The 26,080-nt window shown below is 47.3% G+C and overlaps 2 protein-coding genes across 3 annotated transcripts in view; one reads left to right on the top strand and one right to left on the bottom strand.

The window, feature by feature from the left end:
- The window catches only part of AHCY (adenosylhomocysteinase), a 19,824-nt gene extending 6,461 nt beyond the window's left edge, over positions 1 to 13,363 (top strand). Inside the window, 10 exon segments of the mRNA XM_006089422.3 lie at positions 2,250 to 2,270; positions 2,273 to 2,439; positions 3,783 to 3,858; positions 5,408 to 5,557; positions 6,380 to 6,492; positions 6,956 to 7,163; positions 7,253 to 7,340; positions 7,427 to 7,544; positions 8,592 to 8,786; positions 12,462 to 13,363. Of these exon segments, the coding sequence (XP_006089484.1) occupies positions 2,250 to 2,270; positions 2,273 to 2,439; positions 3,783 to 3,858; positions 5,408 to 5,557; positions 6,380 to 6,492; positions 6,956 to 7,163; positions 7,253 to 7,340; positions 7,427 to 7,544; positions 8,592 to 8,786; positions 12,462 to 12,593 (1,268 nt within the window). The 3' untranslated portion in view covers positions 12,594 to 13,363.
- A 5,339-nt stretch (positions 13,364 to 18,702) lies between these two features.
- The window catches only part of ASIP (agouti signaling protein), a 97,642-nt gene continuing 90,264 nt past the window's right edge, over positions 18,703 to 26,080 (bottom strand). For both annotated transcript variants that reach the window (XM_023754392.1, XM_023754393.1), the window contains 4 exons: positions 24,647 to 24,816; positions 22,845 to 22,906; positions 19,945 to 20,161; positions 18,703 to 19,732 (listed from right to left, as the gene is read on the bottom strand). In XM_023754392.1, the coding sequence (XP_023610160.1) occupies positions 19,982 to 20,161; positions 22,845 to 22,906; positions 24,647 to 24,816 (412 nt within the window). In that variant the 3' untranslated portion in view covers positions 18,703 to 19,732; positions 19,945 to 19,981. The remainder of the gene's footprint in view (positions 19,733 to 19,944; positions 20,162 to 22,844; positions 22,907 to 24,646; positions 24,817 to 26,080) is intronic.

Genomic DNA, 26,080 nt, shown 5'->3' with positions numbered 1-26,080 from the left:
GTGCCGGGGTCCAGTTCTGGGGGTCCAGGGGTTCCCAAAGGTGTGGACGGAGTCGGAGAAGAATGTTTTACACGGAGACAGCGTTCAGAACTCTCTAGCTTTCTTTAGTCTCCGTGGATCTTCCTGTGCCTGGCTGAGGCCACAGAGAAAGATCCTGAGGCAAGCTGAGCCTTTATTTTTATAGTCAGAGGTAAACAAGGTAGTGGTTACCAAAGTTACACTGTTCTTATGAGTTTCACTTGTTTACACTGTTCTTGTGAGTTTCACTTGTTTTTGTTCTTAGTTGCACTTCCCTCAGCCCATTAGCTTCCCAGGTAAGATCTAGGGAGCGTTATAAGGTCAAGCCTAATTATGCTTAAGAGGACTGTGCCCTCTAAGCTGGGACTTGTTTGTGACTTTGCCAACAGGTCAGAACGAGGCTTAATCCTATATCGGCTCCCCACACAGGAGGAATATTTCATCTTTGAATTGTACAGCAGGAAGCAGACTGACTTAGTTTTATTATTTGTTATTACCCCCTTGGGCCGTGGTTGGCAAACCGCTGCCCTTGGGTAATTGACAGGATCTAAACTTCCCTAAAGATAATAATCACCAGCAGTCCCAGGCCCCATCCTAGATCTATTGAATCTGATTTTCCAAGAGAGATTTATAAGCATGACAGATAACTTTTACAAGGGAAGGGACTGACCTTCAGAATGGGCTACTGTGGCGCGGGTAGGGAGGGTGAGATTATTAGAAGAATATTGAGATAGTGAGAGAGCCAAGAATAGTATTCTTTTTTTCCTGCCTGAGAATTTGGACAAATTTGAGACATTTGGGGTGGCAGATAGAAACCAGGATATAACTTTCATTACTAACATTGAAGCCAGAGGATATAGATTAGCACTGAAGAACAAGGAGGTTCATGTGTACCTGCTAACTGAACCCCCAAATTCAGTTACATATCTGTTACAGGCAAGGTGGGCCTGGATAGGTCTCTGTGTGGAAGAACATGCTTCCTCCAAGCAAGGGGGCTACTGCTTGCTTGCAAAAGAAGGGAGAGCTGCGCCCTGGTTAGTATGGCTTAGTTGGGCATCTTCCCGTGTACCGAAAGGTTGCCAGTTTGATTCCCAGTCAGTGCACATCCCCGATACGGGGCGTGCAGGAGGCAGCCAACCAATGTTTCTCTCTCACATCGGTTTCTCTCCCCCTCCCTCCCTCTCTCTGTAAATATCAATAAAAATCTTTTTTTAAAAGTATTTTTTAAAAAAAGAAGGGAGAGCTGAACTGTACATGCCCAATTTATTCCTCTCAAGTTTACTAATCAGACAGGTCACTCCGCCTACCCTGGGGCAGAAAGGAGCCAAGAGTGTCATACAGATGAATTCTCTCTATGTGGAAACATCAGGAGTGGGGGGAAAAGCATTTTCATATCTTAAGGAAAATCAAAGAACTGTGCCAAATCCAAGGTGTTAGATAGTATCATTTGAGTATGAAGTCAGCAAGAGTGATGACTTGGAAGATGGACAGTCAACCAGGAGCTAACATCTTTAGGGAATGAAACAGTTGGTAGGTGGCAAAAAAGGTAGTGGGAAGTATATATACATATATATATAGGCTGACAGCTATTTTTCAAGGGGCACTTACCTGTGTTATTTACACACTAGAGGCCCAGCATACGATTGAAATCGCGTGAGGAGGCGCCCCGCCTCCTGCCGTGCGAGGAGGCACCCCATGGGCCACTGCAGAAGTCAGGCTGGACCCACGCCACCGGCGGCTGGGACCCGTGCCTGACTTCCGCCCCAGGCCCCTCCCGCCCTCCTGCCTGTGTCCGCTCCGGGGCTGCCTGAGCGGGTGCAGCAGGCCCCCCTGTGTCTGTCTCTGTCTCTGCTTCAGGCCTCACCTGCGCAACAACCTCCTGTCTGGTCGTGACCTGTTATGGTGTCCCGGCCTAATTTGCATATTGCATGCATATATATATATATATATATATATATATATATATATATAGAATCACACAAATATATTTGTGTGATTCTTTGATTAAATGTACTTTCCCACAAGATTATAAGTTGAGGTTAGGCAGGGACCATGCCTTTCTTTTTTGACTGCCTCAGCTCCATAAATTCTTGTTGAATGAGTGACAGAGTCAGTGACCAGATTGCTCAGCCTAATGTTTCAAGTCCACATGTGGATGAGTGACCAGTGGCATGCTTCCTGGTTGGTGGGATGAGCTGCTCATGGAACTCCCATCCATCCTGTCTCTGCAGCTGACATCAGCCTGGCCTCCTGGGACGGAAGGCCCTGGACATCGCGGAGAACGAGATGCCGGGCCTGATGCGCATGCGGGAGATGTACTCAGCTTCCAAGCCACTGAAGGGTGCCCGCATCGCCGGCTGCCTGCACATGACCGTCGAGACAGCCGTCCTCATTGAGACCCTTGTTGCCCTGGGTGCTGAGGTGAGCTCTGCAGCTATTCTGTGTGAAGTGGGAAATCCAGTGTGGTGCCCCCTCATGCCCGCTGGGGCGCCAGCTTTGTCACAGTGCCATCACTTTTGTGGTGACTGGTGTGCAAATCTTTTTTCTGGCTGGGAAGATAGCTTTAAACTGCCCTTGATTCACATCCTCCTAACTAAGGAGCTCTGGTAGAAAAATTCAACTCCAGTGTCCAACTGATTCATGGAAAGACTGGCTCTCATTGGCCCTCCTAGGGTCACGTGCCTGCCCTGGGCCAATCATGGCTGCCAGAAGGATGATGTGCTCTGATTGGTTCAGCCTGGGTCATGTGTACCTGATTGACAGCTCTTCTAACCTCTTTAGGGGTCTTGGAACAAGATAATGCTTCTCCAAAAGAGGGCAGGAGAGCAGCCAAAACCAACAGATTACATTAGACTCAGTCCTTGTACTTCTTTTTTCTTTTAAACATTCACACTCTGATTTTAGAGCTTTAAATACTATCTACATCAGTGGTTCTCAACCTCTGGCCCTTTAAATACAGTTCATGTTGTGAACCAAGCATAAAATTATTTTCGGTGCTACTTCATAACTGTAATGTTGCTACTGTTATGAATCGTAATGTAAATATCTGATATGCAGAATGGTCTTAGGCGACCCCTGTGAAAGGGTCGTTCGACTGCCAAAGGGGTCGTGACCCACAGGTTGAGAAGCGCTGATCTACATGGTAATGACTCTCAGATAAATGTACCAGCCTAGATTTTCCTCCATTCCCACCCCGCACCTCGAGATTTGTATATTCAGCAGCTGTGTGCCATCTCCACTTGGAGAGCTAATAGACATAACAACCTCAACATATCCGAACAAACTAATGATTTCTTGTGCACCCCTCCCCCACCCCTTTCTGCAGTCTTCCTCACATAAGCAAATGGGAATTCAAGAACCTGGGGGCATCCCTGACTCCACTTTGTTTCTCACTCCAACAACTAATTCTACAGCAAATCGGTTCAGCTCAGCCTTCAAAAGATACCTATTATCACCTCCACTGCTACTGTTACATCTCTTGCCTGGCCTCTTAACAACAGCTTTTTCACTCCTCTCCTTGCTTCCTTGTGGAGCCCTTTCTCGTCCACATAGCACCAGAGTGCTGTTTTAAAACATAAGTTAGGTCTTGTCACTGCTCTGGCTTCTATTCACTTACCAGGTCCACCACTCTGTGGTCACAGAGCTGGCTGGGCCTAGATCATACAGTAAGCTTCTCACTTTTAGCACCAGGGCTTTTCCTTATCCCTGTCCAATGACCCTGGTGTTTCTGTGACCACACAGCCCTGTCTTACTGGCTCTTCTAGGTGCAGTGGTCCAGCTGCAACATCTTCTCCACCCAGGACCATGCAGCAGCTGCCATTGCCAAGGCCGGCATTCCGGGTGAGTCCTGCTTGCTGCTGGGGGATGTGGGCATGCATGAAAGGGCTCTTGCTTCTCCGTGTTCGCTTCCTGGCTCCTACAGTGACAGACTTCCCTGTGGCTGGGGAGGGGAGTCATGGTCACACAGTCCTAGCCTAATGACCCATAGGAAAGAGCTGTTTTATTCTCTAAAATTCTATGGGAGGTACTTAGTGTCCCAACTTGTCTTGTGATCAAGGACAGGATCTTGTGTTTGGGAACCACTTGGTATAGAAGAGGGGAAGTTCCTTAAAAAAAGGATGTGGAGGAAAAGAAAGAGAAAGGATGTAGGGCCCGGCCAGTATAGCTCAGTGGTTGAGCATCAACCCATGCACCAAGAGGTCACTGGTTTGATTCCCAGTCAGAGCACATGCCTGGGTTGCAGGCTTGATCCCCAGTGGGGGACGTGTAGGAGGCAGCTGATCGATGTTTCTATCTCTCCCTCTTCTTCCCGCTCTCTCTAAAAATCATTAAAAACATTTTTTAAAAAAGGGTGGGTGTGGGTCTGTTTCCAAAAAGAATCGGGAGGAATACTGGTCAGAAAAAGAGCTCTTGAGGTTCATTGCCTAGGGTCTGTGGAAGGACCAAAAATAAGAGGAAGAGCTTTCATGAGCTGCTGGCGAAATGGCATGTCAGCCTCGGCCTGTGGAGGGGAGTGGTTAGCTCTGATGGTGATTCAGTAGGACATTCATGAGTCCTCACTAGCCTCAGGTTTGGGGGAAAGGGTCAGGAGGCTCCCTCCAGCGACTGACCAGGGCTGGATAGGCACGTCTCCCATTGCTCAGCCATGGTTGGGCTTTGTGGCCCTTTTCTGGGAAACTCTTTGTCTTCAAGACCATTGTCTGCCTCAGATAGACAGAGAGGCAGCCTGCCCTGCTTGGCCAGTGGTCTTTTCTCATAGGTGGTTCATGAGAGCCCCACATATGTGTCCCAGTCATATCATCTGATGGGAGGAGCCTGGACTGGTGCTAATGTCTGGCACAGAAAAAGCACTATATACATAATAACTGCTGTTAGTAATTTTTTGGCCAGACTTTGCCTGAGACCATCCACCAGAGACTGCTGGGCCCTCAAGTCCTTTTAGTGCAGAACAATTCTTGGATCTTGCCTTGTGGGTCCACATGAATATGGCTCCCTGTCTCTGCAGCACCTCATCCCAGCACATTGGGTGGGATTCTGGTCATTAGGGGTTGATGCCCCTATCCTTGGGGTCTAGACAGAAGGGAGTAGGAAAGTAAATAATTCATCCCAGTTACCTGTATCTGGCCTCCAGCTTACTTAATCCATTTACAGATGAGGAAACAGGCTCAGAGAAGTGAAGTGATTTGCCCAAAGTCACAAAGCTGGCAAGTGCAGAGCCAGGATTTGAACTCAGATCTCTGTGACTCCAAGTTGTGTTCTTATTACCGCTGAGTTCTCAGAGGGGCTGGGCATGGGAATTAGGAAGGAGATAGTTTTGGCTCTGCCCAGGTAGTTTCCTGGAGCGGGTTCTAGTGGGGAAACAGACACTGATGTGCCATTCACCCTCCAGTGTATGCCTGGAAGGGTGAAACAGATGAGGAGTACCTGTGGTGCATTGAGCAGACTCTGTACTTCAAGGATGGGCCTCTCAACATGATTCTGGATGATGGCGGTGATCTCACCAACCTTATCCACACCAAGTATCCACAGCTCTTGTCAGGTGAGTAGGGTGGGTGGGCTTGGTGCTTGCCTATGTGAAAGCAGCAGGCTGGTAGGATTCCCAGCACCTCAAGCAGCAGATTCTGTGGAAGATGGGAGGATGGCAGGTTTCTACAGGCGTGCTGGGGCCTGACCTGACTTCTGCCAGGGTGGCGGGGGGGCTGGGGGCGGTCTGGCTAGGATGATGGTCCAAGAGCAAGCATAAGCCAGGTCTGTGAATGAGTCAGATTTTTTAAGCAGGAAAGTAGGGTGAGGGAGGAAAGGACTGACTCTTCAGAAAACAGAAAGAAGCCAACCTGGTTGGTAGCTTCCTTCCCTGGGAGAGGGAGTATTACAGGAGTGGCTAGAGCTCTAGTAAAGGCCAGATGTATGAGTCTTAATAGGTTAAGATTAAAGAATTTAGCTTGATCCTGAGAGCAAATGGAAATAATTGGAGGGTTTTGAAAAGATTTCTCTGAAAATGTCCATGTTCAAAATGCCTGCTGTGTGGAGGATGGGTTGTGGCTGGGAGGTCAGGTGAGTGATGGTGGTAGGGACTAGGACAGTGGCAGTGGAATGGAGAGTAGCAGTAGAATGGAGTGGCCTGGTAATGGTGGTGACTCCTCCCTCTTGCTGGCCTGGATGATTGGGTGGACTGTGGTATCAGTCAGAGATGTGAATCCAGAAAGAGGAGTGGTTTGGAGGGGGGGCAAAGATGAGGAATTTGAGTGAGTTCATGTAATCGGCTCTTGAGGCTTCATTCCAGAGCCACCCCCCCCCCCCCAGCCAATCCCTTGGGTAGCCCCTTCCTGGCCTGAGGCTTACCCCTTCCTTTCATGTTCAGGCATCCGAGGCATCTCCGAGGAGACCACAACAGGGGTCCACAACCTGTACAAGATGATGGCCAACGGGATCCTGAAGGTTCCTGCCATCAACGTCAATGACTCTGTCACAAAGGTGAGCCTTGGGGCAATGACAGTTCCAGTTGTTGGTTCCCAGTGCAGCTTGGGAGTAGGCCCCTGAGGAAGGACCCCTGGAAAGGCTGCAGGCTAGGGACTTGAAGGCCTCATTTGAGGGGAGGAAGGAGATTGCAGACTGAGGGTAATTAGTGTATTAAAGAGGTGAAGAACTATACGGTGAGAGCTGGGCATCAAGAGCTTTAAAGTGAAGCATATTCTTTGGGCAATCTCTTTTAGTAATTGATCCTGGAGAAGCCTTTTGGACCAGCAGAGAAAGGCTAGCAAGGTCTTAGGGCTGTCGCAGGGCAGAAAGCAGGGTGAGAGGCATATGAGGGCATTAGCTGGTGGAGAAGAGTCATAGATGATCAGCCCAAGGTCCACCAGGCCAAGATGCTGAGATTGGGTCTGAGGCCATAGGGCCTTGCTTGCTTCCATTGCCCCCATACCCCCTCTCCTTTCAGAGCAAATTTGACAACCTCTATGGCTGCCGGGAGTCCCTCATAGATGGCATCAAGCGGGCCACAGACGTGATGATTGCGGGCAAGGTGGCGGTGGTAGCGGGATATGGCGACGTGGGCAAGGGTTGTGCCCAGGCCCTGAAGGGTTTTGGGGCCCGAGTCATCATCACCGAGATTGACCCCATCAATGCACTGCAGGCTGCCATGGAGGGTACGATAGGGCGAGGGTTGGCTGTCAGTCACTGGGGCCAGAGGAAAGGCAAGGCCACCCTGGATGACCCATGGCCACTGTCTGCACAGGCTATGAGGTGACTACCATGGACGAGGCTTGTCAGGAGGGCAACATATTTGTCACCACCACAGGCTGTATTGACATCATCCTTGGCAGGTAGGGATCCCGGGGAGTGAGAGAAGGGGCTGGGTTGGGGCTGCTCTTTGTTCCTGATGTGTCCCATGGATTTGGGCTTCCCATAGGCACTTTGAGCAGATGAAGGATGACGCCATCGTATGTAACATTGGACACTTTGATGTGGAGATTGATGTCAAGTGGCTGAATGATAACGCTGTGGAGAAAGTGAACATCAAGCCCCAGGTGCGGAGCCCCAGCCCTTCCAGCAGGGTGGGCAGATGGAGGGCCGAGGGGGGCATGCTCATGGGCTGCCCAAGGGAGGGCAGATGAGGAAGCTCTGGCAACCTGGGCAACAGGATGGGAAGAAGGGTGCCTGGTTTCAGGGCTACTTAAATCAGCATCTCAGAGTTAGGCCAAGGCATCCCATTTTTCAAAGATCCCAAGATGATTCTGATGTGCAGCCAAGGTTTAGCACCACTACATTCAGCTTTTACTGAGTATGGTGATTAAGAACATGGGATCTGTCCTCAGACTGCCCAGGCTAATATTGCAGCTACTTGTTAGTGTGGCCTCTGGACAATTTAACCCTTTAAACTTTAGTTTCGCCGAAACCGGTTTGGCTCAGTGAATAGAGCGTTGGCCTGCGGACTGAAAGGTCCTGGGTTCGATTCCGGTCAAGGGCATGTACCTTGGTTGCGGGCACATCCCCAGTAGGAGATGTGCAGGAGGCAGCTGATCGATGTTTCTCTCTCATCGATGTTTCTGACTCTCTATCTCTCTCCTTTCCTCTCTGTAAAAAAATCAATAAAAAAATATATTAAAAAAAATAAACTTTAATTTCTTTATCTGTGAAATGGGGATAATAGTAGTACTTAAATCATAGGGTTGTTATTAGTCGCATGTATATATATATATATATATATAGTTATGTGTATGCTCTTAGTTCAGGGCACATGCCAATAAGAGTAATAATATTAACAATAACATTACCTAATACTTACCGAGTACTTAGTATGTGCCAAGCCATGTGTCAAGTGCTTTACATGTGTCAGTTCATTAAATTCTCACAGCAGATCTGTAAGGTCTGTAGCTCAGAGCTGCTTGATAAATATTGTCTATTATTATTAATTAAGTGTGCCACTGCTTGTGCTAGAGGTTGTTCTAGGGTAGCCTAGGCCCTTCACAGGTGCTGTTGGAGGCAAGTAGGCCTGCTGGGCAAGAGGGTAGGATGAGGCAAGGGTGGACATTAGGAGCATTACCAGCCCTCACTGGTACTCTACCCACTTGCAGGTGGATCGCTACCGATTGAAGAACGGGCGCAGAATCATCATTCTGGCCGAGGGCCGGCTGGTCAACCTGGGCTGTGCGATGGGTCACCCCAGCTTCGTGATGAGCAACTCCTTCACCAACCAGGTGCTGGCGCAGATTGAACTGTGGACCCATCCAGACAAGTACCCCGTTGGGGTCCACTTCCTGCCCAAGAAGGTGGGTACCCACCTCCAACCCAGGCCAAGGGTCATATATCCAACCCTGGGCTCCTCACACAGGACTTGCCAGAGTTCACCTGAGAGGTCCACAGGGCAGAAAGCATTTTCTTCATTTAGCAGAGGAGGGAACTCAGGCCCAAAGTAGAGAATGACTCCCATTCTCTACTGGGTGATGAGAAGAGCATGGGCTTTATAGTGAGACCCACCCAGGTTTGAATCTAAGCCTTACCACTTAGCAGCTGTATAACTGGGGCAAGTTACTTAACTTCTTTGTGCTTCTATTTCCTCCTCTGTAAAATGATGGTAATACTACCTCCTTTAAGGATTGTGAGGATTTCCTTAGATCAGGGGTCACAAACCCATTTGCCCTTAGGGATTGGCAGGTAAATGAGTGAATTGGGCTGGGTGGAGACTAACAGAAGAGTATATGCCCAGTGAAGGGGTCAGCTGTCATTAACCTGGAACACAGGCCCATTGGACCAGGGCTCCTGACATTTCAAGAGAAGCCATCTTCGTATGAAATACTCAATTTTTAAATATAGGCAACTTGTTAACAGTTTTTAAAAATAATCAGGTGGGTCAACTTAGACATGTCTATAAGCCAAAAATGCAGGCTGTAGGATTGTGGCCTTGGAATGAAATGATACCACTAACACACTGAGTATAGCATCTGACATGCTATGGGAGTGTGGTCAGGGTAACCATGACAAGGAGGTCTTCTCATATCAAACCCAGTACTTATCCTAACACCTTATACACTGTGCATACCCCCAAGGATCAGAATTGCTATGTTTTAGTCCCAGCCTTTTTTTCCAGTGTCATGGTTGAACTTGGCTTTGCCACTTAGCCTCTCTGGGCCTCAGTTTCCCTAACAGCTAAATAGTAAGAGTAACTCTTGCTCGTCTAGCATTTGATACTGAGGCAGCTTTGATGAAGTCTCCATACCACTCTTCCACCCGTTGAAAGGCTGGTTCTTCCAAGTAAAGTAGGAAGAAGCCTGGGTGTCCTCAGAGCATTTGCCCCGAGCCAGCCACCTCCTTTCCACCTAGTCTTCCTTGGGTACTTCCCTTGGATCAGATGTTTTACCCATAAGGGCCTTGAGGGCTATCCTGTTCTATACAGCCTGCCAGGTCCCCAGCCTTGTTATGGGGTTTTTAAAGTCTGATTTGACCTCCATCTGATCCCAGTTGGAATAAATATGATTGATGGTGAGAAATTGAACAGGCCTTAAAATGAGGTCAGGGTTGGAATTAAAAAGTCAAAGATCTCATCTCCTACCCCAGCACATGGCCCCTTCCTTACCTCCTTTATTATGGCCAAGACATGGACGGGGGACAAGACATCCTTGGCTTCATGTCTCACATGTAATGTATGGACAATGACAGAGAGCAGCCACCATTTATTAAGGTATCTACTTGCACCAAGAACTCTAGCATTGATCTTTGTGATAGCCATGAGAGATCCATCCTACAAATGAGGACACTAAGGTTCAGAGATTGACTTGCTCCCACAGTTGTCAAGTACTGGGCCAGGAGTAGAACCCAGCTCTACTGTCTGTCCAAGTTAAGCATTATGACGCACTGCCTTCTGGGTGTGGATTAAGGGAGAAGGAAGAAGTGTATTCAGGGTTAGGCCAGGCCAAGTGAAGGGAGTAGTCATTGTGTACTCAGAGTGAGAGACCTTCATTCTGCTTCCAGAATTAACATGGACTTGGGGCTGGGCTCTGCTCATGCCTTGCCTGCCTCTCCCCAGTTTCTTCTGATAAATAAAAGAGTAAATACTGCCCTCCTTAAGGGTATTTGTGAGGCTCTAGTGAGACAATGGATATGAAACCACTTTGACATGTAAAAGTTGTAGGGGTTAGGCTGTAGTTCCAAGGCCATTGTGTCATCATGGGTGGGACTTGGGGCATTAGGGATAGAAGCCCTACCCAGAGCAGGAACCTGAGAAAGTGACACCACACACTCAGAGTTGACCTTTCTCTAAGTGCCCTTCTTTTCAGACTCCTTTATGCATTTCAGCATTGGTCAGACTTAGAAATTGGCTTTATTTAGCTTCTGTCTTCCTTGGTTTCTGTTCCATCTCTTCAAAGATGCCTTGAAGACCATAAGTTGAGATGTTTGAGACAAGTTTTGAGGTTTTAGAACCAGATAGACTTGGGTTCAAATCCTAGCTCTATTAATATCTAACTGTGTGACCTTGGGCAAGTCATTTCACCTTTCTGAGCCTTGATTTCTACATTTGTGAAAGGAGGATGGCAATTTTTTATTAGGATCCTTTTGGTGGCAAGTGGTAGAAACCCTGTTTAAACTGGTGTGTTAGTTATCTATTGCTATATAACAACTTGACCCCAAAACTTATTGTTTAAAACAATAAACACCTGCCAAAACCGGTTTGGCTCAGTGGATAGAGCGTCGGCCTGCGGACTGAAAGGTCCCGGGTTCGATTCCGGTCAAGGGCATGTACCTGGGTTGCGGGCACATCCCCAGTAGGAGATGTGCAGGAGGCAGCTGATGGATGTTTCTCTCTCATCGATGTTTCTAACTCTCTATCTCTCTCCCTTCCTCTCTGTAAAAAATCAATAAAATATATTAAAAACAAACAAACAAACAAAAAAAAAACAATAAACACTTATTATTTTAGTTTTTGTGGGTCAGGAATTTGAGAGCACCTTAGTGGGATGCTTCTGATTTGAGGTCCTTCATGAGGTTGCAGTCCTATCTGAAGGCTAGACTGGGGCTGGAAGATCCACTTCACTGTTGGCAGGAGGTTGCATTTCCTAGTCACATTGGAATCTCCATAGGGCTACCTAAGTGTCCTCAGGAGATGGCAGCTGGCCTTTCCCCAGAGTTTGGTCCAGGAGAGAGAGCAAAGGAAGTAGCTGCAGTGTCTTTTAGAACCTAGTCTCCAAGTCATATACCATCACTTCTGCTTTTTTCTATTCATTAGAAGTGAGTCACTCAAGGGGTGAACAGTTAGGTGCCACCTCCCGAAAGGAGTATTATGAATTTCTAGATAAAGAATTTAAGGACATACTTTAAAATAACCACAACCAATTTAATCTAAAAAGAAACTCTATTGGCTGTAAAGGGTGGGGCAAAAGTAGGTTTACAGTTGTCCAAATGAAAAATACTACAATAATAAATGATAATATAAGAATAAACTCTGTTTCGTGTACTCACAACTGTAAATCTACTTTTGTCCCACCCTGTATAAAGGAGGAGTCCAAGATTCAGACAGTGGACCCAGGGATTCAGTATTATTAGAGCTCTGTGTTTCTCTGTTTTGGCTCTTTTTTTTTCTTTACATTCACTTCACTTGTCAAATAGACTTACCACTAGCAAACTGAGACTGATACCCTCCCTGTTTAGAAATCCCAGTGAAATTGGAGAGACCCGTCTCTACCTGTTATGGAAAATGTTCTGTCCCTAGATATATTCCAGAGAAGCATTTTGGTTAGCTACTTGGGTTGGTGGAAGGTGGGAAAGGAGATGTAATTGATGGTCCCACCAGGTTACTTGGAGGGGAGGATGTATCGCATGGTTCCCTCTTGAGGAAGGGGAGTGGGCAGTCAAAAACAGCACATCCACTGAGCCTGACTGAAGATTGGATGAGGTAATATGTGTAACGCATGGCAGGTACTGACTCCACGTCTTCCTGTGTTTCTCCCCAGTTGGATGAAGCAGTAGCTGAAGCCCACCTGCGAAAGCTGAATGTGAAACTGACCAAGCTGACTGAGAAGCAGTCCCAGTACCTGGGCCTGCCCCGTGATGGCCCCTTCAAGGCCGATCACTATCGCTACTGAGAACCAGACCTGCCCTTTTGCCTTCTAGCTGCTGTCCTTGCCCATGTCCCACCTCTTCTCCTCAAGAGCAAATGGCACCAATTTTGAGAATGATTTGTTAATGTCCCCCATCGACTCCCTGGGGCTGGTCACTCCGTCTTTGGCCTCCACTATGTCCCTCATACTGTTCCTTGTGTGGGAGAGGGAATTGAGAAGCCCCTCCTCAAGCCCTGGTCACAGTGGAGGTACATAGGAGATACCCACAGGGAACCATGAGCTCAGGGGTTTTAGAACTGCTCACTCAGCCAGTCCTTCCTTAGGCTGGAAGTTGGAAGTGATGTTCATAACACCTGTGCACTTTACTATCTAAGCCCTCACCTGCCCTATGGATGTTGTGTCCATACTTTTGATTCACAGGTTCACTGTTCCTTAGCCCATGACAAATGAGAAGGAGCTATATCAATGGGCAGGGAGGAACTGCTGGAGTTCGAATGCTCCTGAGAGCCTGGCTTAGTGCTGGGCATTCTCTTACACCTCAGAACAATGAGGTTGGTACTTTCAGTCCCTATTTTACAGGGGTTATAAAATACAGTTATTGGACAGCCAAGAAAGGACAAGCGAAGTGACAGCCAGAGGTTGAGAGGGGCCAGAGAATCTTAAAAGCAGGCATAGATCTGCCACCACTTTGTAATGGTTCCTTATCACAACCCTAGGTCAAAAAGATAAATTTTGTTTATGTTTATGTAATGTTAGAGCAAGAAGGTCAATAAAAATTTTGGTGCCTAAAATAATTTTGAGCCTTTATTATATAGACTAGAGGCCCAGTGCACGAATTCGTGCACCAGTGGGGTCCCTTGGCTTGGCTCTCCGACATTCCCCGAGGGGTTCTGGATTGCGAGAAGGCACAGGCCAGGCCGAGGGACCCCACCTGTGCACAATCAGAGCTGGGGAGGGATGCGGGAGGTTGGCCAGCCAGAGGGACTGCGAGAGGGCTCCAGGGAGTGTCCGGCCCATCTCGATCAGGAGCTCAGCAAGCTAACCTGGTCAGTGTCTGCCCCCTGGTGGTCAGTGAAAATCATAGCAAGCTGTGGAGCAGCCTTAGCATATCATTAGCATATTATGCTTTGATTGGTTGAACACACAACCGGACAACCAGACTCAGCATATTAGGCTTTTATTATATAGGACTAGAGGCCCGGTGCACAAAAATTTGTGCACTCGGGGGGAGTCCCTCAGCCTGGCCTGTGCCCTCTCACAGTCTGGGACCCCTTGGGGGATGACCACCTGCTGGCTTAGGCCCGTTTCCTGGGGGGATTGAGCCTAAACTGGCAGTCAGACATCCCTCTGGCAGCCCAGGAGCCCTTGGGGGATGTCCACTTGCCAGCAGGGAGCAGGCCTAAGCTGCAGTCGGGCATCCTTAGTGCTGCTGAGGAGGTGGGAGAGGCTCCCACCACCACCGCTGTACTGGCAGCTGTCAGCCTGGCTTGTGGCTGAGCATAGCTCCCCCTGTGGGAGCACACTGACCACCAGGGGGCAGCTGCATTGAGCATCTGCCCCCTGGTGGTCAGTGTGTGTCATAGTGACCAGTGATTCCCAGTTGTTCTGCTGTTAGGGTCAATTTGCATATTACCCTTTTATTATATAGGAGTGCCTGGCCAGCCTGGGTGAGGGGCTGATGGCTGTTTGCAGGCTGGCTACAGCCCCTTCAGGGTGGGGATCCCTGCTGGGGTGCCTGGCCAGCCTGGGTGAGGGGCTGATGGCTGTTTGCAGGCTGGCCACAGCCCCTTCAGGGTGGGGGCTCCTGCTGGGGTGCCTGGCCAGTCTGGGTGAGGGGCTGAGGGCCGTTTTCAGGTTGGCTAAGCCCCCTAGCAGGGACCCTCACCCCATGAGGGTGTGGCCAGCCTGGTTGAGGGGCTGATGGCTGTTTGCAGGCTGGCCACAGCCCCCAGCCACCCAAGCTCCCAGTGGAGGCTGGCTGGAAGCAGGTATCTGGGATTTATTTGTCTTCTATAATTCAAACTTTGTTGCCATGAGCGGAGGCCACAGCCAGCTCAGGGCTGGCGGGAAGCTTGGCTTCCTCCATCGCCTGGGCAACCAAGCCTCCTGCTTGCTCCAGCTCCGTGGCTGCCGGCCACCATCTTGGTTGGGTTAATTTTCATATAGTCACTCTGATTGGCTCGTGGGCGTGGCTTAGGGCATAGCAAAGGTACGGTCAATTAGCATCTTTGTCTTTTATTAGTGTAGACAATCCACTGTTAATGTATGCCATGAGCAAGGGGTAATAGTTGTATGCTGATGAAGACATGGGGTTTGGGGTAAGGGGTGGAGGTAGAAGAGGGTATAGGGAGGATAAATGGTGATGGGGGAAAAAAGACATGGGGTTGTCTGCAGTGTGGAGTTATAAAGGCTGCAGGCAAACCTTTGGGATTGGAAGGATGGGTAAAGTGAAGAGAACTATATTGTCTCTTCTAAACAGCCTGGTTTTAACCCAATCTAAGATTCAGTTAGTAGGTGAATTTAACCCTTTACATTTATTGTAATTCCTGTTTGTATTTATTTCCTCTACCTTAGTTTTTGTGTCCCAATTCATATTTTCTTTTTTGCCCCATTTCCACTTTGGGCTGATCCAGTGCTGCTTGGGGAACTATTATTTATTGAGCACCTACGGGCTGCTAGGGGCTTTGTAGTTGATTTTCTTTATTCTCACAACAAGCTTAGTATATTATATATCCTAATTTTATAGATGAGAATGGAAACTCAGAGGTTAAATTAAGTGTCTTTCCTAAAGTCACAGTTTATAAAAGGCCTCATGAATGAAATCACAGAAAGGTGGGTGGAAAGTTGGGCTCCCTATTTGCCTAAATGGTCATTGGCTGAACCCCTGTTCTTGTCTGGAATATTAAAGCAAAATAACCTACCTGGGATTGGTAACTGGAAACTGCTCTAAGGGTCATCTACTGGATGGAAGTCCAATAGGAATGGCTGATACCTGACCCCAGCCTGCTCAGATCTCAAGCTGGAGGTAGAAGGCAGGCATACAAACAGCTTTGCCATCTCCTAGTACGTCTCTTTATCTGCCCAGCTTTAGAGTTTAGTGCCTGGCAGCAGTAGGAGAAAGACAGCAGGAAAGAGGTGATACTTGAAATCAATTTTGATAGAAATGAGGACTTAACAGAAGGAACTGAAAGCAAGCGTATTCCAGGCAGCAGCAGACTGGCTTAAGCAAGAAAAGAGTGAGGGTAGGAGAGAAAGAGTTTTTTGGCTGCACAGATTCCTGAAATGTCCTTTCCTGATTGAATATTCCATACTTGTGTCTTGTTCATTTTTGTATTCTCAGCCTTTGGCTATGAGGTGATATTACTCCTATGCCAGTAATGAGGACAGGTTCAGAGAGGCCAAGTGGCTGACCCTAAATTATACAGTAAGTTATATGCACACCTGATATGATTGCTGTAAGTAATTTACAAACTTTGGTAGTTAAATGGTAGTTATTAGTGACATGACATGGGACCCACTTAGCTGATCATGACATCAGTGGTCAAAACAGACCTAAGAGTCACCATGCCCACTGCTATTTCTTGTACACTTAATTGTGTGCTAGAACTTGTGCTAAGTAAGAACTTAGCTATTTTTCATGATAACCTTGTAGGGACTTGAATTCCTGTTTTACAAATCAAGAAACTAAGGCTCTGAGAGATACCACGAGAGTTGGTTTTATACTAGGTAGGTCTCTTAACCCCAAATCCAAGCTCTTTCCACACCCACAGGCCCTGGTTTAGGAGGAAGGGAGCCTGGTTTCAGACCCTCCAACACTTGGAGCAGTAACTCTGGAACTGTAACCCAGGTCCCCTAAAGGCAAGACTGCCACCAATGAGTGCTGCCCACAGTCCCCACTTCAGCCACTCTACCATGGTAATCTTTGGGATAATGACTTCTCAGTAGAAAAGAGGAGGAGGCCACTGTTCATCTGAGCCAGAGAGGTTAAATACCTTAATTTGCACCACAGCCATGTTGCATCCTCCAACGGGCCCGGCTCATGTGCAAGCACACTCCGTTCCCTCAAGTCTGTCTCCTCCCAGACACAGGAACTGCCTTTCCAGATGTTCCCATCTGTGAGATCCCATGTAGTCCCCCCACCTCTGGCCCCCTAGGGATTCTGGTTTATTACCCAGGCTTTTCCCCCCCTTTCCTTTTTTGGAGATGTCCTGCCAATCTGGTCTTAGCCTTAACTCTGATCTCAGGTCTGCTAATCTGTCACATGGGTAACGCTGACCAGGCGCTCATAATGAAAGATGATGTGTCTCCTAAGCCCCTTACCCTGACTCCTGATGTCTGGGCTGTGCCATCAAAGCTTCCTGGGGAAAGAAGGAATTGGCCAAGGGTCCTGTACTATCTAGCCTGGCCATGGCTGTTTTTGTTTTCTCAGGAAAGGGAACCATTCCTAACAACTGTTTTAGCCTCTACCAGGGCCTATGGTCATGGTCCACTGGACCATTAGTTCTGTAAGGAGAGGATCCATATTGGACTCGTTCGCAATATTCACAGCACCTAGCACATTGTAAGTGCTCAGTACACGTTTGCTGAATGAATAAATGGGTTAGTCTTCCATGCAGTTATCTGGACTCAGCAGCTAAGTGGGGTTTTGGGTTTTTTTTAATCACTAACGGACTGGTTTGTTGACTTTGCATCTCGGGCTTCACCCCTGGGAGCCAAATGGTGCCTGGTTGGTGAGCAACGTCTGGAAAACACAGGAGTAGTGGCTGCAATATGTTCCTAATATTCTCATTAATGATGGCATTTATCAGTAGCAGCTGTAGTACAAGGTACAAAAGGTTCTTGTCCTATGGTCTTGCAGCCTAAGTGATAGTAAACAAAACAAGCAACTGGTAGCTCCTCCCCCACTCCCCCCCCCCCATATTTCTTATTAAGGCACAAGAAGCATCACTACCTCAGATTTATAACAAGAACATCAGGAATAATGGAGGAGCTTCCCATTTTATACACAAGGAAAAAGAAGCCCAGAGAAGCACAGACTTGTCCAGAGTGCAGAATTGTGTTACTAGCTTAGCCTGGAGCACCCATCTTTTTCCTTGTACTCTATCCAGGTGGTTCCCGCTCTATCTGGTCCAGGTTCTGAAGTTTGCCTCCTATTGCATACTGGCTATGTCACTGCAGGCACAGCCTGGGTCTTTAGTTGGAACAAGATCCTTGGAAAGGAGAGAGTTTTAAGGAATTTGAAAGATGAAAGATTGTGAATGGACAACTGGGCCAGGGGAGGTGGCTGTAGTTGTGCTGGCCCTTGAGCCCCACTGTCCTCACCTCCAAGGACAGAGATACATGGTAGCTATCAGGGCTGAGGCAACTGCTTCACATTTTTTCTGCCTCAGCTTCTAGAATCATTCTTGTACAGAGGCTTTTAAAAAATCATCATATGGCCCTGGACGGTATGGCTCAGTTGGTTGGACATCATCCCATGCACTGAGAGGTTGCTGGTTCGATTTCTGGTCAGGGCACTTGCCCAGGTTGTGGGCTTAATCCCTGGTCAGAGTGTGCAGGAGGCAGTTGATCGATGTTCCACTCTGACATAAAATCACCTTATGCCAGTTTGCAACTTCCTGTTTCTTGCTTGTAGTGATTCCTTGAGGAAGGGCTCCAGCTGCTGGGGTGCACTGACAAGTGGTGTCCCTGCTCTTGCAGCCCTTGTGCCACAAGGTGCTGGGAGTTTCTTTGTGACCCCTGACTTTGGTTGGGATCAAAGACCTCCTTCCCACCTCAATCTCCTTTCTCCCCAAAGCAGTATCCCAGGTGTTCCTCTTCCCAGGTCCGTCCAAAGATATGCTGCACTTAGCTTCTCACAGACTCAGATAACTTCTAAGAATGAAATTTCAGACAACAGCTTGGGACATTTTATGTGACAGGCCCCAATAATCCAGGACAAAGGTTGCTGCCTACTCACTGTTGACCTTAAAAGTAAAAGTTATTTTACCTGGCCGGGTATCTCAGTTGGTTAGAGCATCTCCCGAAATGCCAAGGTTGCGGATTCAATCCCTTCTCTGGGACATCAAACGAGTGGTACATCGAACCAATGTTTCTCTCCCTTCTGTCTCCAAAGTCAATAATTTTTTTTAAGTTATTTTATCAGCAAAAATGAGTTTATTTGGGAACAGCAGTGTTGAAAATCAGGGCAAGCAAACTATAACAAAAGCCATAGAATGAAGGAAAGGAACCGTATTTTATGGAGAAAAAGGAATTTGGGATAGGTTTTGAACAAAGGTCCATTGGAGAAAAGTGATTTCAGGGAGGTGACGGTTTCTCATTGGCAGAGTTGCTAGGGTAGTTGATTTCTTGTAGAAGATGCAATGAACATCTTTTCCTGTTGGGGCCTATAATTGACAACTCTTCCTGTAGTTGCCATGGAGTGTTAGAGCTTCCCTTTCTGGCCTCTGGACTCCCATTTTAGTGGTTTCCTTTTATTTTCAAATCACCAAGCTCACTGCCTGCTTCCTGGCTGACACTGAGGTGAGTGAGGAAGGAGTCCTGAACCCCTGCTTTTTACTTGGAGCCCCAACTAAAGGTTGTCAGGGTTAAAAATGCCTGGGGACCAATGGTCAGTATTTATTTAGCTTGGCAGTGGGAGAAACTCCTCCCAGTCCCCTGCACCTCTAGAAATCCCTGGAAAAAAGGGAGGAGTGGGCATAAGTGGCACCTTTGTTTGGAAGTCTCCTAAGGCATAGCCTTCTGGCTGTAGGGACCCATGGCATCGCCCAGTCACAAGCAGCCATCCCAGGTTTATCTGCAGATGCCCCCAGGACAGACAAACCAGTGAGATTGTGTATGGAGTTGTACCTTCCTTGTTTTTCTCGGGGGCGGGGGGTAGGGGGAGCTCCTTAGAAAGGGAAAGACTGAATGGTAGTTCCTTAATGTTTCCTTTCTGTCTGGTGGTCTGCATTCCCTGGATGTGGAGGCATCTTCGGGTGTTCTCAGGTTTAAAGGTAGGGGGCAGCACTGTCTCCAGCTGACCCGGAGAAACGCTTAAGAGGAGTATAGTTTTAGGGCCGGGATGATCGGGTTCCCCCCAGACCACGGAAATAGTGCGTGCGCAGCCTGCCGTACTTTCGATGTAAAGCGGACTCCTCGAAGGGAAAAGGATCTTTCTGGTCCTTTAAAGAAACAGCCACACACTTTCAATCGGCCTGCATGAACTATTTGGATTTTAGCCCAGCCCAAGCCACGTGCCCTTGAAGTCCCGCCTGCTAAAAGCTACGCCCCAACCTCAGTAGCCGCGCCCGCGCCCGCGCCCAGTCCTAAGAAGCCACATCTTACTAGAGATCACTTCCCTTCAGGGACCCCAGGGTCGAGGGGGAGGTCCTACCTGGAAGCCCCGCCCCGCTGACAGCTGGGAGCGGCGCTCAGCAGTTGGGATCGAGCACTCGGCAGGAACAGGTGCTGCGGAAGAAGCGGCACATGCAGGAGGCGCACGGGTCACAGCAGGGGGGCGCCGGCTGTTTGCAGCTGTCCCGGGTGGCTACGCAGGGATCCGGCGGCGGGGGCCGGACCCGCGTCACCTTCTTAATCGAAGCCTTTCTCTGCTGGGAAATGCCGGGGCTGTCCCAATCGCCCACTCCCGCCCCACCCGACCTCACCTCTGCCTGGGAATCTTTGGGCTATGGAGGCCACGGACCCGACATCCCCACCCACTGCCCACCACCTGCTCGACTCACCCCAGGGGGCCCCGGCCTGCTCCCTAATCATGTCCCACCGCCTCCATCCTCAGCAAAACTGACATGGCTCAGCCTGGCCCTCTTCGCTCCCTAAGGGACCCCACTCAACTCCACCGTTTTTAACTACCCCTTCTCCCTTTCTGTCCTCTCAGTTCTGCCTTCACAATAAATCCTGACTTTACCCACTTCTTCACCTCCGCTACCCTGGGCCAGGCCACTGTGTTCTGTGCTGCCCTGGGCCCCTTACAGTCCATCCTCCAGTGCTCCAAAGAAACCTCTCCGAAAACCTATGATGGCATCCCACTCTGGTTTAAAGCCCCCCAAATGGTTTTTCCTTGCACTTGCAATAAAACATAAACTTTACTTTGACCCTGAGCCTCTGTGTGCGCCCACCCCTCCCCTTAAGCCTTCACCACACTGCCCCACTGGCCTTCCTTATGTGCACCAAACCATAAAGTGTTACTACCGCAGGGTCTTTGAGCTGGATACTCCCTTTCCTGTGTCTAGTGCAACTGAAAAACTGAATTTTCAAATTTTATTCAATTTAGCCCTGGCTCATGTGGCTCAGTAGGCTGGGCATTGTCCTGTGCACTGAAAGGTTGCCCCTTCTATTCCTGGTTGGGGCACATGCCTGGGTTTTGGCTCCATCAGATGGTGAGGTAGCCAACCTCACATGAACGTTTCTCTCTTTTGCTCTCCCTCTAAAAAAATCAATAAAGATCTTCAAAATTTTTCATTTAATTTAAAACTGAAGTAGTGTAAAAATTTTTTGATAAACACTTTATTGTTTTTTAGGACTACGTTGACTTTGTTAAAAATTAACATCTGAATTAAGATGTGGCCCAGCCAGTGTGGCTCAGTAACCACTGAGCACTGAACTATAAACCAGGAGGTCATGGTTGGAGTCCCAGTCAGGGCACATGCCCACATCCCCAGTAGGGGTCATGTAGGAGGCAGCTGATTGATGATTCTCTCTCATCATTGATGTTTCTATCTCTCTTCCTCTCCCTTCCTCTCTGAAATCAAAAAGAAAAGAAAAGCATAATATTTTGGACATATTGGGTTAAATACAATATTAAAGTTAATTACATGTGTTTCTTTTTACTTTTAAAAAATGTGGCTGTTAAAACATTTAAAATTATATATGTGGTTCCCATTGTATTTCTACTGGGTGTTGCTGCTTGAGATGACTGAATTTTTCAGTCTGATGTTTAAATGCTTCCTTGCAGAGGTTTTCCTTTCTATCTCATTACCATGCTTTAATTCCTTTAGTGTTTATCATATTAAGAATTTATTTCACCTATTTATTGGTTTACTTGCTGTTTGCCTGTTTTCCCCACAAGAATGTAAACTCTATGAAAGCAGGGATATATCTCCTTGTTCACTTCCATATTCCCAGTACCTAGCATATAGATATATTTGTCAATTATATACTCTTATCTGTCAATCATTTGACTTGCTTGTTCACTTTACCTAAGGCCCAGAGAGGAGCAGGAACGTTCTCAAGATCAGACAGACAGTGCCAGCTCCTACCTCCTAAAGCCTAGTCCAGGGTTCCCTGGTCTGGTTACAGATGATCTGATTAAATGAGGCACACGAAGGAATAATGTGTGCATCTCAACAATGCCCTACTCCAGTGTTTCCCAAAGTGTGGGAATCTCTACCATAGTGATTTTAAATGGTGCATGAATATTAAATGATGCTGAATCCCAGTGAGAAAGGATTGTTTATTTTTTATCTTGTTCAACTTGAAAGGCTCAATATGGTCTGGTGCCAATATGTCCTTAATGCCTCCCCAATACTTTCTAATCTTCCTTTTAACACAGAGAACAAGCCTCAGATTTAGAGCCTTTGGCAGGCAATACCAACGGTGTTTTATTTTCATTTTACTTATTATTATTTTTAAATATATTTTTATTAATTTTAGAGAGGAAGGGAGAAGAAGAGACTGCAACATCAATAATGAGAGAATCATCGATGGGCTGCCTCCTGCACATCTCAAGCCTGAAACTCAGGCATGTGCCCTGACCGGGAATTCAACCATGACTTCCTGGTTCATAGGTCAATGCTCAACCACTGAACCACGCTGGCCGGGCTCATTTTACTTATTTTTATAGTTACCTTCTACTTATGACAAATGATACGAGTTTTCTAACACAGTAATATAATTTATAACATTTTAATTTTAAACGTATTTAATAAATAGATGAAACTCAGATGTGGCAAAAGTTGTGGAAATGGTTCTGAAATGACTGAGGTTTAGGAAACTTTGCATTCATCCAAAAGAATAAGTGATGATAAAATTTCAGGCAGGGGCTAGCTAGTATAGGAAGATGCTTTTCACATGTACGTTTTTTTTACTCAGTGAACCTCAGCTCCTGGGGCTTCTGTGAAGGTCTGGTTCAGGACTCAAGGGCAGGAAGCCTTTAGGTAGCTGTCAGCTACTTTTTTTCATGTAGGTCTGAAAAATCATTTAGTTCCCACCCAGAGCTTGGGGGTCCTCTCCTTTTAAGTCCAGTCCCACCCCCACAGTGAGAACTCCCAGGCCTACCTTGGAAGCTGTCTTCTTTTCTGCCTCTTTTCTGCTGATCTTTTTGGACTTCTTGTTTAGCCCTTTAAAGAGAGAAGAGAGCAAAGACAGATGTTTCTGGGGCCCTGAGCTGCAGTGAAGTGGGAAGTGCTGAGGGGGCTCCAGGAAGTCCCAAGGTGGGGGAGAGGATGAGAGGTTGGCTGGATGAATCACATCTTGGTACTTAGGCCATCAGGTTCTTTTTTTGGCCATCAGGTTCTTGTTAGCCTGGCTGCTGACCTGGAGCCAGGGACTGAGAGCAAAGTGTCCTCTGAGGGAAGGCAAAGGGGAAATTCCAGAAGGACCTGTAAAATGGACTCAGTGTCTTATACATGATGGACCTGGGTTTCCTATAGTCCTATTTTCCATTTCTCGGAGCTTTGGAGTCAGGCAGACCTGATTTAAATACAGTCTTTGCAATATAGCATCCGTGTAGCCTTAGCCAACCTACTTATCCTTCTTAAGACTCAGTTTTCTCATCTGCAAACAGGGTACTGTAATACCTACCTTGCAGGGTTGTCTTGAGGATAAGTAAGGTATGTCTGTAAAGTGGAAAGTCTGGCACATCGAAGGTGATCAATCAGTGCTGATGTACTTCAACCCCTTCCCTTGCCTTACTTCATCTAGAATATCCTCTTTTGCTAGTGAGAGGCAAGGCAGTAAGGGACATTAGTTTTTGTTTGTTTGTTTTTTAAATATATTTTATTGATCAGAGAGGAAGGGAGAGGGATAGAGAGTTAGGAACATCGATCAGCTGCCTCCTGCACACTCCCCAACGGGGATGTGCCCGCAACCAAGGTACATGCCCTTGACCGGAATCGAACCTGGGACCTTTCAGTCCGCAGGCTGATGCTCTATCCACTGAGCCAAACCAGTTAGGGCTAGGGACATTAGTTTTTATTTTAGGTTCTGAAGTTAAACAACTGGGTTTAAATTCTGGCTCTGCCAGTTAAGAACTGTGTGATCTTATGTTGCTACTTAGCTTTCCTAAGACACAATTTCTTCAACTGTGAAATAGGAGTAAAAATAGTACCTCACCTCACAGCGCCTAGCACACAATAAGTACCAGTATGCTTGTTATTATTATTTTCAGATGGAGTTAAAACAGATCTCTGGTACTAGCTGTAATAGCCCTGATACATTCCCTGAGCAGTCATTCTCAACCCTGGCCTGACAGGACTGGTTCATCCCAGACTTGGTTAAATTCAGCAGGATTTCCTAAAGTTTGTTACCACTGATAGGCGTGCTGTGACTCAATAAGTTTCAGAAATGCTAAGTTAAACTAAGTTCACCAATTGTCTCAACTCTCCAAGCCTCTAACATGCCAAGCTACATTTTAGGTAGGGTGGCATGCAGGGCTTTCCTAAACCAAATGAGTCAAGGGACGCTTTATTTGTCCAGGATTATTTCATGGGATGAGCAAGAAGGAGCCTTGACCTGCAGTGATGGCGAATCTTTTGAGCTCGGCTTGTCAGCATTTTGAAAAACCCTAACTTAACTCTGGTGCCGTGTCACATATAGAAATTTTTTGATATTTGCAACCATAGTAAAACAAAGATTTATATTTTTTGATATTTATTTTATATATTTAAATGCCATTTAACAAAGAAAAATCAACCAAAAAAATGAGTTCGCGTGTCACCTCTGACACGCGTGTCATAGGTTTGCCATCACTGATCTATGGGAATGGATCTTAGTATCAGCCTGGGGAGCATGTTTGGCATCCTGAAGCCCCTTCTCAACGGCCAGAACCCAGAAGCTGGGCCCAAGGCCAGGCTACTTACCCATGATAGAGACAGAAGGGGAATCCAACAGGTTCATGGAGGAGTTGCTCCTCAGGCTTCTGTCATTGGTGGGCATCTCTTCAGGTGCCAGGTGGCTATAAGCAGTGAGGAAGCACAGGCAGACCAGCAGGGTGGCCAGGAGTAGGCGGGTGACATCCATCTGAGGAGGCCTGAGAGGGACAGGGAAGGTAGTCAGGTGATGTGACAAGAGAATGTGCCCTCCTGCTTTCTTTGTTTCTGTGGGCTGGTGCTCTGACCCGGTTCCAAAAGTGTCTCAGGGGAACTGGAGGACCAGCAAGGCTTAAGACAGGGAAGGGGAACGGATAAGGCTCCTAAGACTCGGTGAGAAAGATGCAGGGATAAACGGCTCCTTCAGACAAGTGTATGTCGTCGCATAAACTATATTCCCACACCTAGAGGGAATGAATGCAGGTGTGGTTTGAGTCAGGAGAATGAACCAATGCACATAGGCTAACTGGATTTGTTGATTTATTGATCTATCACTAGCTGGATTATGATGAAGCAGACGGATCCCAGAGTGGATTTCTTCCCTCGTTTGTGCGGGTTTGTCTCAATGAGGGCTTCAGCAGCATCTTCATATTCTCTAAATGCAGCATCTCCACCCAGGCCCTCCCTGGGCATGTTCTCTGTGGTCTGGGAAGAAGCTGAGGCTGCTTTTCTAAGGTTCTGTCTGCCCTGCCATAAGGCTCTGTGGGTGAGAAGAGAATGTCTGTTCTTGCTGGTCCCGCCCACTCCTTGACTCCCTACAGCAGCCTAGCCAATGTCTAGCCTATTCCTCCCAGCCTTCAGCTTGGCTGGAGTAAAATTTTCTTTATGTCTGTTATATTCCAGGAATAGGGGATCTAAACAGTCAGCCCTCACCCTCATTCTAAACTCCTTGAAGTCCATCCTCTCCTCCTCTCAGCCCTAACGACATGTCTCCTGATTTCTTTAGATCCCTTTGTCATCGGGCATTTGCCTATCATGAACTGGCCACCATTTTTCTTCTCAAAACCTGGTAGGGAGTCAATGAAATGAACATGGGCTGGGAGTCAGGAGCTCTGAGTTCTTGTCTTGACTTAAGCATTAGTAAGATGCATGACTGGATAAATCCATTCTTTTTTATAGACTCTAAGTTCCTTGTTGATAAAATGAGAGGAGTGGGCTAGGTCAGTGATTTGCATTATTTAGCAGGGGAACTCTTTCTTCAAATAAACGCTGACTTACAGAATACTCAAATGTAAAACAGAAAGAGGCAATAAAGAAGTTTCTTAAGCAGCTCACATCTTTGTTGTGTGGTGGGTCAACAAAACTCATGCCCTAAAGCCTAAAACATCTCTTCAGGCCCTCAGGTTCTTACCTCATGCAATTTGATCTCTGAGGTTCTACTGCATATCAGCAATAGTTAAACAAAACAAACCTGTATCAAAAACC

Source organism: Myotis lucifugus, unplaced genomic scaffold, assembly GCF_000147115.1.
Source record: "Myotis lucifugus unplaced genomic scaffold, Myoluc2.0 scaffold_60, whole genome shotgun sequence".
NCBI lineage: Eukaryota > Metazoa > Chordata > Mammalia > Chiroptera > Vespertilionidae > Myotis > Myotis lucifugus.
This window is presented reverse-complemented; position numbering and strand designations above follow the sequence as displayed.